Raw genomic sequence first — 17,629 nt, forward strand, 5'->3', positions numbered from 1 at the left:
AAAAAATAGCTCATTTTTATTCTTATACATATAATTATTTTGGTTGCAAAATTGCTGCTTCATATAATCTATAATTCTTAGTTGTTTTAATTCTGAAAAAGAAAATGATATAAGAAAGTAAAATCGATGTTTAAATTAGATTAATAAATGAAATATATGTCTATTTGATTAAAAATATGATATCAGAGTAATGGATCAAATATCACAGATATATGTACAACATTTCTATAATCCTATCTCTTTGTGTTATCATTCATTATATCAATTTAACATCGTTTGCAAAAATCCTAGTATGTAACTTCCTAAGTCTTCATCTTGATTAGTCCAAGAAACATAAACACTTTTTTGTTCATCTTCGTCGCCTTCTACTTTAACTAAAACAGATTCTACAGAGATCGAACCATCTGTCAATTGTACTGTCCAACCTGCTAATCTCTCTTTAAGAGGTTGCAACAATTTCAAAGTAGTAGAATGTGCTGGTCCAGGATCTCGAACTTGTACAGTAGAAGTAAATCGTACTACGTGTTTAGTTATACCTGCTGCTTTAGCAACCTAATGAAAGAAGATTTTAATTATACTATAGCACTATAAACGAATTCTGAAAGTTTTTATCTTATTAATATTTGACATATTACTTCGTCTGCATCGACTAGGCAAACGCCATCTTCTCTCAGCATTAAAACACTATGTAATAATCTGCGTCTTTTAGGATCTGGTGGCAAAGCAGAATATCTTTTTGCTTCTGCTTTTAGTAAAGCAAGGGAAGCATCTACCGGAACTTTAGAAGTTGTTGTAATAGCGATTGTTTCTCCATTAGCAGGATTGTAACAATTTGTACCAAATTCTTGTTTAATTTTCTCTTTTAAAAATTCCATCTTTGCAAATTCGCCATGTACTAACATAACATTTTTAGGTTCGCAGTATTGTATCAATTGCATGATGCCTTTCGCATCTGCGTGCGCGGAAAAAGACATATATTCCACAGCCATTTTAACTTCGACTATTTGACGATTTTCAAATTCTATTCTACGTGCTCCATTTAAGACTTTACGTCCAACTGTACCTTGTACGCAAAATCCGGGCATGATTACCATATTGGCTTCATTCGGTGCCCATTTCTTAAAAATTTGTAAGGATAAACCAGCATGTAACATTCCTGGTGTTGCAAATACGACCATTGCACCTGGATTATCGATATATGATTTATCGAATGGTTTTATATGCTTAAAATCAAACATATTCCGTTGCACAAAAGTCTTTTTTATTTTTTGATTGGTCCAAGTGATAAACATTTTATAATAATTGTTTGCTTTTTCGGTCAAACCCAAAGCAAAATAAACTGGTACTTTTAAATTCATTCTTTCCCAATATGTTTCAAGTAATATACAAAGTTCTTGAGCTCTACCAAGAGCAAATACAGGAATTAAAACTTTCCCACCTCTATCAATGCATTCGTGAACCTACGAGCAAAAGTATTTGTATTTAAAGAATTTCAGCTATTATCAATGTATCAATAACTTTATTTATGAATACCTTTTTCAAAAAATCTCTTTCCCTACATCTTTTGGAATCTCTGATTGTAGTAGCGTATGTGGATTCTGATATTAATAAATCTGGTCTACATTTATCTATCCATGCTGCACCCAAATGACGATCTGGTGTCATATTGTAATCACCTGTATACACAATTGATTGAGATCCTACGCGTACCCAAAACATAGCTGCCCCAAGAACGTGTCCTGCGTAATATGCTTTTATTTCTAATTCTGAATCTACCATGACTGATTGATGGAGGGTAACAGCAATGACTTTTTTCATACAATCTTTAATCATTTGCGATGTGAAAAAGTTACTTTCTCCTTTACGTTCTACAGCTACTTTTCTCATGTCTTCTAAAAGTATAGGAGCAATAGCTTTAGTAGGATGGGTCATATAAATTGGTCCTGTATAGCCTACCTATAAACAAAATTATTTGATAAATAAGAATATTACGATAATACAAGTTACATGAATCTATTAAGTGCTGTATATCGGTCACTGGTGACTGATGAAATAAATTTAGTATATCAATAGTAATGAATGATGATTCTCCAAAGAGACACATCAAGCGCTGAATATAATTGTGAGTTTGCATTTTACTTACTACATAATTATATTGAATGTAGTAAATTGAAAGGTAAACAAAGTAGAGACAGCATTTAATGCAATAAAAAGATTTTACCATTTCTGTAAAGTACGGAAGAGCTCCGCAGTGATCCAAATGAAAGTGGGAAATAATAACGCAATCTATGTAACCAGTCGCAGGTCCTTCTGGTACAATATACGAGAAATCAGGGAATCGTCTTTCGTCATTGAATCCCATATGCATACCGCAATCAAACATGATATTTTTTCCTCCTAGCGATACAAGTATACAACTCCTCCCAACATCTTGACCCGCACCTAAAGGCGTTACTTTTATTTCCGGCATAGTTCAGCTTATCTGTCATTAAAAGATGAATAATTAACAAAATATAAAAGATTATTTGTATATTTTCTTTTTATGATTTTGTTGATGCATGCAAAGCTAACCTCAATGTTTGATTATAATGTATCACTTTAGTCTATCAATTCAATTAAGTTGTGTAATATTGATTATTAACAATTGATAACGAGTAAAATATAAAACAATAGTTTAACGTTATTTAACTTTTAGGTATTTTGATTATCAACAAATATACAGGAAACACATGCTGTTTATATCTTTTGAATGCACTTATTACACACATTTACATATACGTTCAAGATCATGTATAATGAAGTTATTACGTTTCTAATTTTTAATTAAATTAATAATACGTAGTAGTATTTAATTACAATTTATTAGTTCACGTAATAAATAAAAATAATTTTTCTAATTACTAGTTTAAAAAATCAAAGAATACAGAAGTACTTAGAAACTCACAAATTCCCTTTTTTATCTACCCAGTTTGATTTTTGTTACTACTGAGACCACCAGCAGGCGATAGTAGGTACTTAACACGATGTCGGTACAATACTACCAAAGAATACAATATTCTTTGATAGTATATGATAGTATATGATATATTCTTTGATATTATATATAGTACAGTTCTATTGTAATAAAATTTTAAATAAATGTATTTATTTTTAGTGTATAAACGTGTGTGCCTTCAGAAATGCATTTATTAAAAAAAGTAGTAATTTAAGGCGTTGAAATAGAACAAAATCTCAGATGTTTGTTGTTAAATCCAACGATGATCACCTGTAACAAAAAGAAAACTATATTAATCATACCATCAAGTGATACAATAGCCTGACATATAAATCGTCCAATTCGCAGATGCACTTTACAACCATTTACATTAACCATTTACAATATTATTTATTCGTTTGATTGCGACATTTAATTATAATAGCACTATAGTGCATCCTAAATTAATTATTAATTATATATCGTACATTACGTATTGTAAACATGCAATCTATTTTTAAAATAAAAATAACAAAACACGCTCGATAATTTGTAACACTGCAAGTGTATGTAAAATCGATTAGAATTATAAACATGTCAGTTTATAAATTTTTTGTAATAATCGACAGATTAAATAACCTAATTTTTAGTCTCGTTGTATCGATTAATTGCTGAATAAAAAACATTATGGTTCAAAGAAACGATGATTATTTAAATTTAGCATGCATTAAAGAAAAGATTGTTAACAAGGAACATAATTGTTATTGCTGTGGTCGCGTTATTTGCGACAATCACACATTTAATGATGAGATAAATATTGATAACATTAAGAAAAATTGCAAAGATACGGAAAATTCCGAAACATCGTCTTGTCGATCGTGTTTAACGGGTTGCAATTATCCAAGTAAACAGAAATATGTCCAGGATTGTAAAAAATCAAAGATCGAATGCACAAGTATCCAAAAATGTATGGGGGATGATTTGATTGAAGCTGAAATTTGTCAAAATGACGTCAAGATTAAACCGTGCACAAATTTTCGAAATATTAAATGCAATGCATCTTCGTCGAAATCGAAATTCATCAGTGATCGCAATGATGCTTGTCAAAATATTTTCTCGAAAGAAACCAAATTAAATGGCGAAGATACTTGCGAGAAAAAAAATTCGTGCATGAAATTGGGTTGTTTAGAATTGGACGATCCCGACGTCTGTACACGCATTCCTTCGATAATTCAACATATCGAACAATGTAAACAAAATTTTTTGGAGATAATCCAAGCCTCTTTGATGAACATTGGCAAAACTAAAGATCCGGAACAAATAATCCGTTCGACGTTACGCACTGCGCGTGCTAAAGAAATCGATTGTTTATTAGAAACACAAAAAACAGGAGATACAAATACGTACGAAAAATCTTTATCGAATCGAAATGAATTTGAATTTTTAAAGAATTTTTCTAAAAATGATTTTCTTTCTACGGCTTGTAAAGATTTAAATGTGTTTGATAAATTGAAATCGGAAGTTTGTGGACCATGTGGGGTCAACAATGTTGTACCTTGCATGAAAGACGACGATAAGTTGAACAAAACAAAAGTAAACTTCAAATTTATAAATTAATAGTTGTTTTTTTTTTATAATATTTTTGTAACAATAGTGTTTAAATGATCTCAGATACAAATAATGATTAAACTTGATCTTTTTTAAAATAATTTGACGATTAGACGTTAGGGGATTACAATGACGAGGAGATAAGCGAGTTTGTTAAAATCATAGATCTAAAATTGAGAGATGAACTTACGAAAAATCTTCGGAAAAATATGTGTGCCGATGATTCGGTCGTTTTAAAGAATTCGTATTATTGCGTGGCAACGCTTTGCCCGTGTATGACGAAGAATTATGGTTTGAATGGACCTCTCATACTTGGACCATTTAATTTTGGTCCACAAAATGAACAGATCAACGTGTGTCAAAACAAATTAGATCAATCGGAAAGTATCTGCAGTTCTCTTGATAGTATTAACTCTTTTCATTATTCTGATTGCATCGCTGACAGTGACACCAATGATTGTAATGATTCTACAAATTTGTCCAGTGCATCTTCTCAGAACGTAATTTGCCCTAAATTAGTTGAAGTAAGTGTTTCTGTATAATCGTGGATTAATTTATTATCATTAACAAAGAATTTTCCGGATTTAAGTGCAACGAAACTGAGCTATCAAGAAAAATCACAAAATGCAGGAAAAAAACACCTATTGTACTTGACCATCATTGCAGTTATGTTTCCTTTCCCGACAAAAGAGCGGAAGAACATTTGGAAAAATCGTATTCAAAAAAATCAGAAGAAGTTGCTAAATGGGGTAAATGTGGTGACGTGGTTGATTCTGTTTTCTACGAACGGGATGAAAGAATAAAAATATGTGAAGAAATGGGTCTTAATATAAAAGTTACTGAACAAGATTCGAAGAAAGTTTCTTGTAAACGTAAGAACGCTGACGAAGATAAATTTTTGTTAACTCGTGTGTGTGGATTGGATGAACTATGTAAATCGAAATTGCGTTCCTGTAAAAGAAAAGAAACAGAGGATGATGTATCTAAGCATATTTGCAGTAAACCGTCGCATACTTGTCGAGTTGGTTTCGATGGTGCCTGCATTACTGGGGATGACTTTGATAACTTGGAGAGGTTTCACGATATTGGAAGTTATGGATTTGCTAAACTTTGTCGGAAACTTTTTAAATGGTTTGCTATTCTTATTTACGATCATTTCAATTTAGATTGTTTGTTATTGCATCGTACTCTGGATTGTATTAAAATAGCAATTTAATTTTAGGGTCCATTGTATATCTAAAAATTGGCACGATTTGAGAAGTTATCCCCACATCGTCGTTCATTTGCCTTCATTGAATTACAATAACGAATTGAAATGTAGAGCAAGAAAAACCTTTGATTATTTGCAAAATATTCAAGTTATCGATCTTTCACGTAAATTCTATTGTTCTATCAAAACTTTAGAATGAAAAACACATGGTTGGTTTTCTGTAGGTAGGTCGAGTAGGGTGGCTAGATGATCCAAACGTTGAGGTAATTTATGTTTTCCCGACACCACAAAGTGAAGAATTGTTGACCATGTTGCGAGATTTAATAATTAGCGTACGTCCGGATGTTGATGTATCCAAGAGATTGTTAATGTTACGACCAGAACCCAAATGGTATATTTCATTTTCTATATTTAATGAATTTATTCAATTACGTATACCATTGAAGATCAATTTTTTGCAGTCTTATGAAAAAATGTGTCAGCGGTAGTGCAAATTTATTTTTTTCACCTGACGTTTATCGAAGAGTCAGATCCTTGACAGCTGGTAGACATGCGTTCATTTTATCTGGAGTTATAGATCAGAACAATATTTTTATTGCTTGCGAGTTGAAAATACCGATTATGGGTAAATAGTTGTTAAATGCTCATAATTTTGATAATACAGTACAGATAGTAGAATTATTTGGACAAACTGTTTCCTAAAATTGACTTTACAGTAATTAACACAAGTTTCTATGCCATACTTTGTATTTCATTTTTTTCCTAATTTATCTGTTGAAAAATGAATCGTACAGGTCCGCCATTGCAGTTTCAAAAACGATTATCAAGCAAATCATACATAATGGAATTATTGGACGTTAATAAAATTCAGCATCCTCCATTTCTACACGTTCACAGTTTTGGTCAGGTGATCACATTTAAATAATATTTAACAATATTATATTTAATGAAGTTTTACGTAATTATGATACGTATTATGAACGTAAGTTCGATAATTACCAGAATGGATAAAGTTCATTCGATTTATTATTTACTTTGTGTAATATCGATTTTATTATTTAGTTGTGCAGAGGCATGGCTGTTATGATAATCCAATATCCAATGTACAAGACGTGGTTCGTAAAAATAGATAATGGCTTTTACGGATATCAAACTGCTATAGTTCGTTTCAAAACAGGTATACTTGGTAGTGTGATCAGAAACATAGTAAGTTTCATATTAATAACATTAAAAAAATATCAATCTAGAATAGAGAAAAATGATTCTATTAATCCTTTTGTGTTACGAGAACGACAAATAATATCTAATACAAAAATACAATATTTTATCAATGATAGAATGAATTGAAAAGGACATATTTGATTTCTTTAATTTGTAGGAACGAACGGGCAATATAAACGAAAATTATTTGTGCAAATTGTTGGCTGAAATTTTGCCCATAGAAATGCAAGTACAGAAATCGATTTATCCGAATCATAAAGAATTTTTTCACGATTTGGAATCGTTCGGTAAATTTGATCTTAATTGTGGGAATAGATTCGACGATTAGACGATTTTTATTTGAATTTAATTTAATTAGGTGGTATAATACAAGCTTGTCCAAACAATTATTACGACGTTTTAAGCATCGGTGTGTTCATCGAACATGACTTGGCTAAACCCGTTATTATCACAGCTGCAGAAATTATTCACTTTGGTCGAGACATTAGAAACGATATGGCATATTTCTTACCTCAAAATAAACTTCTTCGTAACGAGCTCGATCAACTGGTGAACAATGTTGGGACAATTTTACGAAACGAACACGTTGTTGGATACTTTGGCATCGATCTTGTTTCTTTTCGTGATCAATTTGACGTAGGAATATACGCGCACACTTAAACGTCATTTAAAAAAAAAAAATCAAAATAATTTCAAACATTTCGAATTTTGTATCATCATTTTTTCAACATTCGTTTGATTTTTTAAATCAGAATTTGGGATACGAATAAATGTATTAATATTGCTCGTATTGTTTTTGAATTAGGTTCAACAGTTTTGGGTGATAGATATAGATCCATATTATACTGATTTAATAGCATTCAGCGATTGGGTAAAATTTTGTGTTGGTTCGTCTAAGGATGGTAACGCGAAGTAAGTTTCTAATTACATTTTTAAAGTAGATGATTTTAATTTGATATTAAAATGAATTTGCACTTATCGTAGATACACGCAACAAAATACGAATGAATCGAAGGTCAGTAACATAACCGAATTGTTAATCAAAGTTAACAGACACGCTATTTGCTGTGGTAAACTTTTTGGCACCGGTTTGTCAAAATATTGTGGACAAACTTTAATTAATCTCTGCAAACAAAATCAAATATATTACGACAATCAGGTACTATTCAAATATTTCATTTTATTTAGGTATAAATTAATTATAATAATTATGATATTCGTAAAGATTATTTTGAAACGTTCCAAAAAAATATTCGATATTCTATTTTTTTACAACATTATTTTAAATAAATATTTAAAGAATTTTATATATATTTATTAACCTTGAAAAATCATTTAATGTATTACACAATCGTGTATTTGTTTTGAAGGAAAAAGTAGGCTGCATGGTGTATCCAACAGATAGCCATAATCGTGCGCTCAACGTTGTGTCGATAAATTCAACGAGATTGTTGACGATAAAAAAATTTATTGAAGCTTTGAAAGTATTAAATCAATTATCGTTGAGAAACAATATTCGTGATACATTGGTGGACACCGTAGATTTGTGCAATCATTTCAAATTGATCCGATAAATGTTCCTATCAAATCTAATATTTTATTCAAATAAAAATAAACTACAGATATTTCCTTGCAAAAAATATTTATAATAAATATAAAAAATCTAACAGATAATATATATATATGTATAAAAAATTTAGAGACAATAAAAATACCGAATATCGGGATATTGATTGTAACAATCTATTTGAAGAATTGATATCTTTATAATGCTTTATAAAATCTGAGATTGATTCTCATGCTGTTTTGAAATATATATACGAAAATAAATTAAGTGAGATTTTTGCAAACTTAGTAATTGTACTGCGTATTTATTTAGCTTTATCTGTTTTAGAGAAAGGAGTTTTTCCAGATTAAAAATTATTAAGAACTATTTACGTTCTGCAAAGTATCAAGAACGGTTAATTGATTTATCAGTTATATCTATTGAAAATGGTATTCTAGATGTATATTAAATTAATATTTAATATTAGTGATATAATAATTAAAAATGTTGTGCCGGTCAAAGCCCGAAAAATTAATATATAAATAATTATATAATGTATAATAAGAGAGAATAATTATAATAAATCAATATTGTCTTTATATTCTATTCTCTTTGTTGTAATATAATAATCTTGTATTATAGAAAAGAGGGCTAAATTTCTTTTGCATACAAACTAATCTTAACCATGTGACGGCCCTGTTAACATTATAGTTCATCATTGTAACTGTACTTACTTGTTTCCAACTCTGTTTAAGAGTAATTGATGAAGAAGTTTCGTATAATAAATCACTATTAACAAGGATCGTTTCGACTTATTTTAAAAGACGTCAACAGTTAGAATAAACTGTATAATTCATTTTAATGAATAACACAATTTAATTTCTCTTTCCATTTATTTTTAAATGTATTTGCGAACATCGTAGGTATATTGAAAAAAGAAATTTGAAAACATTTCTTACCTGTTAAACCACGTGGAATAATTATTATGTATTGGAAACAAAAAATAAAAACAGAAACCTATTAAATTATAGTAAATTCGAAGTAACGTCGAGTCGAAGATTACACTTGAAATGAATAATAAAGAAAAAAAAAACAAAAAAAATTAAAAATAAAATTAGTAGGAAGGATGTGGCGTAGAAAATATGAAAAAATACGAGAGGAACCCATTTGTTCCTTTTATTAAACGATAATTTTCGAATAAAACGACCTCGAAGGTTGGACTTCTCTCCCTCTTTCTCTCTCTCTCTTTTTTCATTTCTGCGTGTGTGTGTGTGTGTGTTTCTATAAACATCAATCTTCGTCTCTGTCATTTAATTATTTTCGTAATTACAATGATGGTAATTAAAATTCTTAAGTTAATTTTAGAATACTGTTACGGGATTTATCGAGGAATTCGCGTTCTCATTAGCACGTATCTCATACTTAATTACTTTTTTTTTTGTTTCTTTGTTTGTTTTTTTTTTTTTTGACAAATTGTACGGCGCGAAGTTTTTATCGAGGATAGATATATTTTGTTGATAATATTATATTATTTTTTCTCCATAATTTCAAGTGTTTCGATTAAAAAGATTTCGTTTTTAAATTTGATATTTTTCCTTTTTTTTTTTTATCCGTAATATTCTCTCTCCGTGCGTTTTTATTCGGATGTCGTCGTCTTTTGTAAAATCATCATGGAAAACGTTGAGTTTACGAGTTTAGTCCTTGAAACAATTCTGCTCTCTTTTTTTTCTATATTCCCTTTTTTTCTTTTTTTCTTTTACTTTAAATCTTACCTTTAACCATTTTATTTTGTCTTTTTATTTATTAATGTTTTCGTTAGTTAAATGTAGTTTATTTCGTTTGTACAACGTTTGATCGTATTCTCGTTAAAAGTTGATGAAGATTAAAAACGATTAAATCGGTCAGTCGAATATATGCGACGGGTGTGCGTAACACACACAAACACATACATACATTTGTAATAATACTTAATTGACAGTTTTAATCGATTTTTTTTAAAGTTTATTTGTCACTCTAATATTACTGCGAGACCAATGCGATAATTATGCGCCGTCGACTTTTATTTGATGTATAACTTTTCACCAGAGATATATCATCTTTCCCCTTTTTATTTCTTTTCTCGACTTTATAAGTTGATTATTTTGTTCATTGTTTTATACGCGTAATTGAAATTTTTACGATCCTTCTTTATCAATCTTTCGTTGAATTTATTTTCTTATTCTTGTTGTACCTACACGTCCGAATACAAAAAAAAAAAATTCACGCGAGTTTGATTCCTCGAGCCAACAGTTTCCTCGCATTTTTTTTTTTGTTTGTTTTTTCTTTTTTCGTTTTTTTTTTCTTTTTTTCGTAAAAGGGTTTTTACAACAATCCTTAGGATTACGTGGACAACGTTTAATCTACTTTTTTATATTAATACAGGACGAATGAAAATAAAGGAGCAATGAGTTTTCTACATTATTTCTATCTTCTATCTTCTTTTTCTTTTTCTTTCTTTTTCTCTATCCGTTTTATTTTTTGATGATTTATAATAACTTAAATGAACGAAAGAGGAAATTGATTTTTGCTTTGATTAAAAGTATGCCAATTTATTTCACGATTGAGATATATTATCCTCTTGTTCGTTCTTTTATTTTAATTCGTCCTGTTAATTTCGGCGGTAGTATCGGAGGAAAAAAATAAGGATCAGATAAGGAAACGTATTTCGTATATGCAAATTTTTCTCCAATTTTTCTCTCGTAATATTTTCTGTTTTTTTTTTCTTTTTTGTTCTATTCTTCAATGGCGACGATTCTTTATTTTCTTTTTTTCTCTCTCTTTCTTTCTTTGTTTTTGTTTTATTTTTTTACTCTCTCGCTTTTTCCTTCTTTTATGCGCTCTCTCTCTCTCTCACACACTCTCTCTCTCTCTCTTTCTATTTTTATTTTAATTAATAGTAATTTATCTCTACCATCAAGTTTAATCGATCTTTAACATTAAATTTATCGAAATTTGGTGTTTAATTATATACTGGTCTCGGAAACAAAAATTTGATTTTTGAAAAGAGAGATGACAAAATCCATTTGATTTTTGGCTACAATAATTTAAATCAAATAATTTGTTAAATATATATATATCTTTCAAGCGAAGTTAAATAAAAAATAATAACATTAAAATAACCAGAGTCTTGGGTAAGTTTAGCGTTAAAGAAAACAAAAAGATAGTTAGATATCTTCCAATTAAAATCTACATTAAATTTTTATCGAGGAAACCAAACTTTTTTACGATTTATGTATTTGTTTTCTTTTTTTTTTTTTGTTTGCAAATAATTTTTTTTCTTCTCCTTATACTTTATTCGCTCGTTTATTAATTTTTAATGATATCTTTTTTAAGTATTTTCGAAATATTGCGACCCTGATGACACAAGTTTATTGAAATTTTTTATTCTTTTTTTTTGACGGACTTGCATTTATTGTTAGTGTAAAATTAGAAGTAAAGTAGATCGAATAATCGATCTAAATAGTTATTTCATTTTCTCTCTCTCTCTTTCCCTCTCTCTCCCTCTCTTCCTATCTCTCGCTTATTTTTTATTTTCCGTTTATTTCCGATTATTTCTAGTCGCGATATTTTTTAAATATACGAATAGTTAATCTTATTTACAACACAAACGACGAGTTCGAAGTCCACGTAGCTTAGAACAATTTCTTTCGTTTAATAATCGTTCGCCTATTTTCCGGTTTACATTGGTCAGGGTTACATCAAGTGCTTAATTGTATTATGTTTTTTGTTTTTGTTTTTTTTTTTTTGCCTTTTTTTTTTTTTTTTTTAAAAACGATACAATTCGTGGCTTTTAAGGAGAACTGTCTGTCTCCTTAAAAAAGTGAACGCAATTTAAAAATGCGATTTTTACGTCGAAAGAGACATTTTTTTTTTTTTTTTTTTTTTTTGTTTTTTTTTTTCCATTTATTTAATAATAATTATTTATTATTTTTCTTTATTCTCTCATCGTTTTTCTTTAATCATTAGTCTTACATCGTACGAAAACAAGGAAAACAAAGACAATTTTTTTATTCGAGTAAAATAATTTAGAGGAAGAAAAGAAAAATTGTAAACTAACCAATCGATTATCTACTAACCCTTTTTTTTTTGTTCCTTAATCACACACACATTTTCATAATAACTTTGTTTTTTCTTTTTTTTTTTTTTTTTATCGAGGAAAACGTAAGAATTCGTCTCGTGAATTCTAATCGTTCTACGCATAATTATTGTTAAACACGAATTGTAATAATAATAATAATAATAAAAAAAAAAAAGAAGATTATTTTTTATCTAATGTATATATATATATATATCGTACAAATTATCGACGACGAGACAATGAAATGATTTTTGTCTTATACCACATCCATCGCATCTTCTTCTTCTTCTTCTCCTTCTTTTTTCTTATTATTTTGTTTCCCTTCTTTATCATACTCTTCCTTATCGGATATATTATATTTTTTCTTTTGTTTATTTAATTAAAACTCTCGGGAGAATTTTGTTTGTATGCTTGTTGTAATGCATGTTATCGTAAATGCTTGTATGACGTACAAAAAATGATAAATTCTTAAAGTCGCATGAACCCAGTTTCTGCGATTGGGTATAACGTTTAAAAATTCATTTTCTTTTTATGTATATATAATATTGGAAATATTTCGAAGAGCTTAAAAGATGGTACGAATTTGTAAACAATAATTTTCTTTTGCATACATACATATGCATATATATATATATATATATATTCCAATCTGTGTCGATAATTATAACAGTGGATTGTAAGTTAAAATATATTTAGAATAAAATAATCGATATTATTATTTATATGTTAATATATAAGTAATTGTAATATCACAAATAAATGATAAAATTAATATTTTCATTTTTTTTTCCACTTACAATTAGTCCACTGTCATAATTAACGATACATGTACATACCATTAATTTATTTGATATTAAAATGAGATTTATATTATTTTAATAAATCACCAAATAATTAGTATAATTATAATTTATTTGACTAATTTATATATTTGATAATTAAAATGATTTATATATTATTTTAATGATTCATCAAATAAATTATATTATAATGATGATTTATTAAAATAATATAAATCATTTTAATTATCAAATAAATTAGCATAATTTGTCGACTTATAGGACACTATCATAATTACCTACCGGCACATATGTATATGCATTTCAAAGATATAATTGTTTTTAACCCAAGCTCATTAGCACAGAAAACACACGATCGTTAATGTTATTAAATTAATTCTACCTGTACGAACGTCACATGTACGGGGTATCTCAAAATATATGCGCATAACTTTAGGGATTATGGTTTCAGTAAGTTAAAATAAAAAACAAAAAAAAAAGTTCATGTTTATCCGATATGACACTATTGTTTCTAAATTATAGTCGTTTTTGCATTACATGTGTTGTTACATGATTTTCATACTAATAGTTCGATTAATCTTAATCCAAAACAATTGTCAGCAAAATGCAAAAAAAAAAAATAGTTGCTATTCTTAAACGAGTAAAAAGATCGTTTGGTAACATGCATTGAAGTCGTACAGTGTCCACTTCGAAAATACTTTATAGAAAAATCATTTAACACACAAAAATGGATATAATTCGGAAACAAGGTCATATTGGACGTATGATTGATTTTATGTATTTTTTTTCTTTCTTATTTTAGCATATTGAAAGCACCCTTTAAGTTATGCCCACATATTTGATAACACTCTGTATATGCAAACACGTATGTGTATGTAAATATGTGTGTACGTATATACGTAACATACATACACACATACATATATACATGTGCACGTATCTGTATATTTCTCTGACGTCAATTCGTTTAACCAATTAACCGTAAATTGTGGACGCTAAGATTAGTTGGAACGTCGTTATAATTAACAGTTCATAAAGATCAGATTGTTTAACGATAAATATAACAACAACAATCAACGAAAATAAACAAAATTAATTAATTAATTAATTAATTGAGATAATAACAGAGATATAGACCGATAAAAGGAACGACCAATATTTATTTCTTATCTTTTTTTTTTTCATTTTAAATTCGTACGATCGTTTTAACATTTTCCATTCTTATTCCAATAATTATTATTATTATTATTATTATTATTATTATTATTTGTTATTATTATTTATTATTATTATTTATTATTATTATTATTATTATTATTATTATTTTTCTTTTTTTCTTTTTTACTCCTGCATGTACACACATTCTATAAATTCGGGGGGGATGCAATAGATTATGCGATATTTTTTGTGTTTATGTATGTACGTGTGTATGTGAGTACTCGAGTATTATAAAAAAAGAAACCAACAAAAAAATAAAAAAAAAAATTAAAAAAAAAGGGAATTTTCTTCTATAGAGTTCTCCGTCGACGTTTATTTTTTTACTTTTTTTTTTTTTATTCCTATATTGAAATCGATTATTTAAAAATCGTGGTGTGGGGTGGGGTGGGAGGGGAAATTGTTCACACATTTTCGAAATACTAACGAGTGGTTTGCTATTTAATTTTATGTATATTGCGATAATATTATGTAGACAGGAATACGGCGAACTTTCTTTCCATCTTTTTCAATTTCTTTCATATTGTATGTATTATTTTGTCCATTTATTTCTTTACCACTTGCGCACAAGTTCCATTTTTTTTACATCAACGATTTCATATCGTTTTGTGTTATTTGTTAATTTTTTATCATGGTTTTCTTTTTTCTCTTTAACTTCAGATGATAGTACTGTACCACTTACAATAACTGCATGTGCGTGTTACGTGTGTGTGTGTGTATTTGTGTGTGTGTGTGTGTTATTTTTTTTTTTTTTGTTTTTTTTTATATCATAATATTTTTTTTTATTTATATACCGTACGTTCTTGTATTGTACTATATACATTGTATACGATTTTGTATTTTTTTTCTTCTTCCTCCTTTCTTCATTTATTTATTTTCTTTCTTACTTTTTTCTTTTGAAGGATTTTACAACGTACGATTAATCAAAATGCGATTAAAATGTCTTTTTATCGTTTTTTTTTCTTTCTTTTTTCTTTTTTCTTTTACTCTTTTCTTAATACTGATTTCTCCGTCCTATGTCGATGAAAGTGCATGACTTAATTTCATTTACAATTAAATCGAGATTTGATTTGATAAAAGGATGCGCGGTACGAATGTAATTCGTATATCATTCGAATATTATTTATAATTTGCAACGCGTTTTTTCGTTTACCTTTTTTCTTTTTTTTTTTTTTTTCTTTTTCTCTTCGAAACGTTCATATCCAACTGTAATCTATGTACAGACGCGTTACGAATCATTAAAAAAATTTTTCTTTTTTCTTTCACATTCTTTCTTTTTTTCTTTCTTTTCCTTTTTCTATACGTGTGCGTATGGCGTGTACGTGTGCTTTCTTTTTTTTTTTTTYTTTTTTYTTTTCTTATTTTTTTTTTTTGGTTTGCTCGCTTCAAATGTGTTTGTTAGTTAATTAGTTTGATTTCGGTTGTTTTCGAGTACGTTCGTAAACACGTGAAAAAAATTTACAAAGCGAATTTTTTATCGTTAGATTTTATTTAAAAATGATTTATGTTAGTTATCCACCGTCGACCAATCCTCGACTATGATTGATTAATGAGAGACCAAGAAAAAGAAATTAAAATAATCGATGCAATTTGGTGACCAAAAATTTGTCGGTACCGTTGGTAGTATCGAATTGTCGAATTTTTAATGAATTAAAAGTTTGTAAAAAAAAAGTTGCATTTTATTGGTCGTTCATATTTTCATGACCATGTGAGCGTACGTAATGCAAATATACATACAAGAATACGAATACTCGTATATGTACTTTTTTTAAACCCGATATATTTCTTTCACTATTTCGACTTTTAATAATGACAATTTTTTTTGACGAAACGAATCACGTGTATTTTTATTACATTGTTATAATTAGTTTCATTCGCGAAATACTCTCTTTGTATATATGTATATATAATATGTATATACATACACAAATTTTCTTCAAATGATTAATCAAAATGGAACAGAAAATGATTTGATTAATTTAAATGAAAATACGTGATTGAGTATACAGTTTGTTAGTTTTTGTTTTCCTTGTTTTATTAATTAAAGAACAGATCTTCGAGTCATCTTTTTTTTTTCCTAATGGCCGATCCAAATTGTTGCCCGTTGGACGTAAAATTGGAAAATGTACTTTTCCCATTAACGGAAGTCAGAATTTGAAATCTTTTTTTCCTTTTTTTTTTTTTTTCCAGATCGGAGGAATGATATTTTCTTGTTTCAGCGTGTTTCAAAGCCAAACAAATATTGCAAAAGCTTTTATCACGAGAAACGAATGATCGATCGATCGATCGTATGGATCATTCGTTAACCAATTCGCTGTGATACATTTTTTGTGTCAGGTTTTTCCTCTTTTTTTTTTTGTTGTTGTTATTTCCAATTTTGTAAACCCCGAACTGTAAGCTGAACGAACGAACGTATTCGTATTCAACATTGTTTTTTTCTTCTTTTGCTTTCCCCTTCTCGACAAAAATCATTTTCCACGTTAAACCGGTAAAAAAAAAAAAAAAGTAACGTTCGAGCTTCGATTTTTGCTGCCTTTTTTTTCAGCATTGTTCATATTTTTTGTCTGTCCTTGATAAATCTCTTTAACATCGATTCAACGAAAATGGTCTATGACATTTTTCTTTTCTTTCCTACTTTTTCTTTCCTCCTTATTGATTTATTTATTTTTAAACAGTTAACACTGTATCTCCTTTAATTTTCTAAATATATACAACGCGTTATGCGTGTCCGAGGATCAACGTAACAATTCGTAAACAATTATTACGAAGAAAAAGTTCCACCAAATTGGATCGGCAACGAAATGGCTTATACTTTTTTTAAATTCATCCATTTGTTTGCGTTTGTTAGTTTGTGTGTATGTGTGAGTGTCTCTTCCTCCTCTCTCTTTCCTTCCCTTCCTATCTCTTTCTCTCTCTCTCTCTCTCTCTCTCTCTCTCT

At 28.6% G+C, this 17,629-nt stretch overlaps 2 protein-coding genes across 4 annotated transcripts; one reads left to right on the forward strand and one right to left on the reverse strand.

Annotated features, from left to right (window-relative positions):
- On the reverse strand, positions 1–3,083 carry LOC106783670 (integrator complex subunit 11). Of its 3 annotated transcripts, none has more exons than XM_014742428.1 (5): positions 2,945–3,083; positions 2,222–2,482; positions 1,534–1,956; positions 636–1,460; positions 1–552 (listed from the first exon to the last, which is right to left on the reverse strand). In XM_014742428.1, exons 2-5 carry the CDS (start codon positions 2,468–2,470, stop codon positions 262–264), a joined length of 1,788 nt encoding a protein of 595 aa, XP_014597914.1. In that variant the 5' UTR covers positions 2,471–2,482; positions 2,945–3,083; the 3' UTR covers positions 1–261. The 3 variants fall into 3 exon arrangements, with proteins under 3 accessions (XP_014597914.1, XP_014597913.1, XP_014597915.1); XM_014742427.1 differs by lacking the exon at positions 2,945–3,083 and adding an exon at positions 2,572–2,944; XM_014742429.1 differs by lacking the exon at positions 2,945–3,083 and having other exon boundaries at positions 1,534–1,892; positions 2,222–2,362.
- Positions 3,084–4,507: 1,424 nt separating this feature from the next.
- On the forward strand, positions 4,508–8,399 carry LOC106783646 (IQ domain-containing protein H-like). The gene is made up of 10 exons (XM_014742358.1): positions 4,508–5,713; positions 5,805–5,985; positions 6,017–6,183; positions 6,254–6,417; positions 6,587–6,699; positions 6,855–6,998; positions 7,171–7,300; positions 7,372–7,649; positions 7,819–8,172; positions 8,384–8,399. Exons 1-9 carry the CDS (start codon positions 5,400–5,402, stop codon positions 7,927–7,929), a joined length of 1,602 nt encoding a protein of 533 aa, XP_014597844.1. The 5' UTR covers positions 4,508–5,399; the 3' UTR covers positions 7,930–8,172; positions 8,384–8,399.
- Positions 8,400–17,629: the final 9,230 nt, after the last annotated feature.

This window comes from Polistes canadensis, unplaced genomic scaffold (genome assembly GCF_001313835.1).
Source record: "Polistes canadensis isolate GaletaPanama2010 unplaced genomic scaffold, ASM131383v1 scaffold_24, whole genome shotgun sequence".
NCBI classification, from domain to species: domain Eukaryota; kingdom Metazoa; phylum Arthropoda; class Insecta; order Hymenoptera; family Vespidae; genus Polistes; species Polistes canadensis.

Bases quoted from the DNA above. Each gene is read 5' to 3' on its own strand.
- LOC106783646 (XM_014742358.1), top strand. From the start codon at position 5,400: ATGGGTCTTAATATAAAAGTTACTGAACAAGATTCGAAGAAAGTTTCT. The intron at 6,418-6,586 runs GTAAATAGTTGT...TGAATCGTACAG, and splicing joins GTTGAAAATACCGATTATGG to GTCCGCCATTGCAGTTTCAA. The intron at 7,650-7,818 runs GTAGGAATATAC...TTTTTGAATTAG, and splicing joins CTTTTCGTGATCAATTTGAC to GTTCAACAGTTTTGGGTGAT.
- LOC106783670 (XM_014742428.1), bottom strand. From the start codon at position 2,470: ATGCCGGAAATAAAAGTAACGCCTTTAGGTGCGGGTCAAGATGTTGGG. The intron at 1,957-2,221 runs GTAAAATCTTTT...TTTTGTTTATAG, and splicing joins TTCCGTACTTTACAGAAATG to GTAGGCTATACAGGACCAAT. The intron at 1,461-1,533 runs GTATTCATAAAT...TTTTGCTCGTAG, and splicing joins AAAGAGATTTTTTGAAAAAG to GTTCACGAATGCATTGATAG.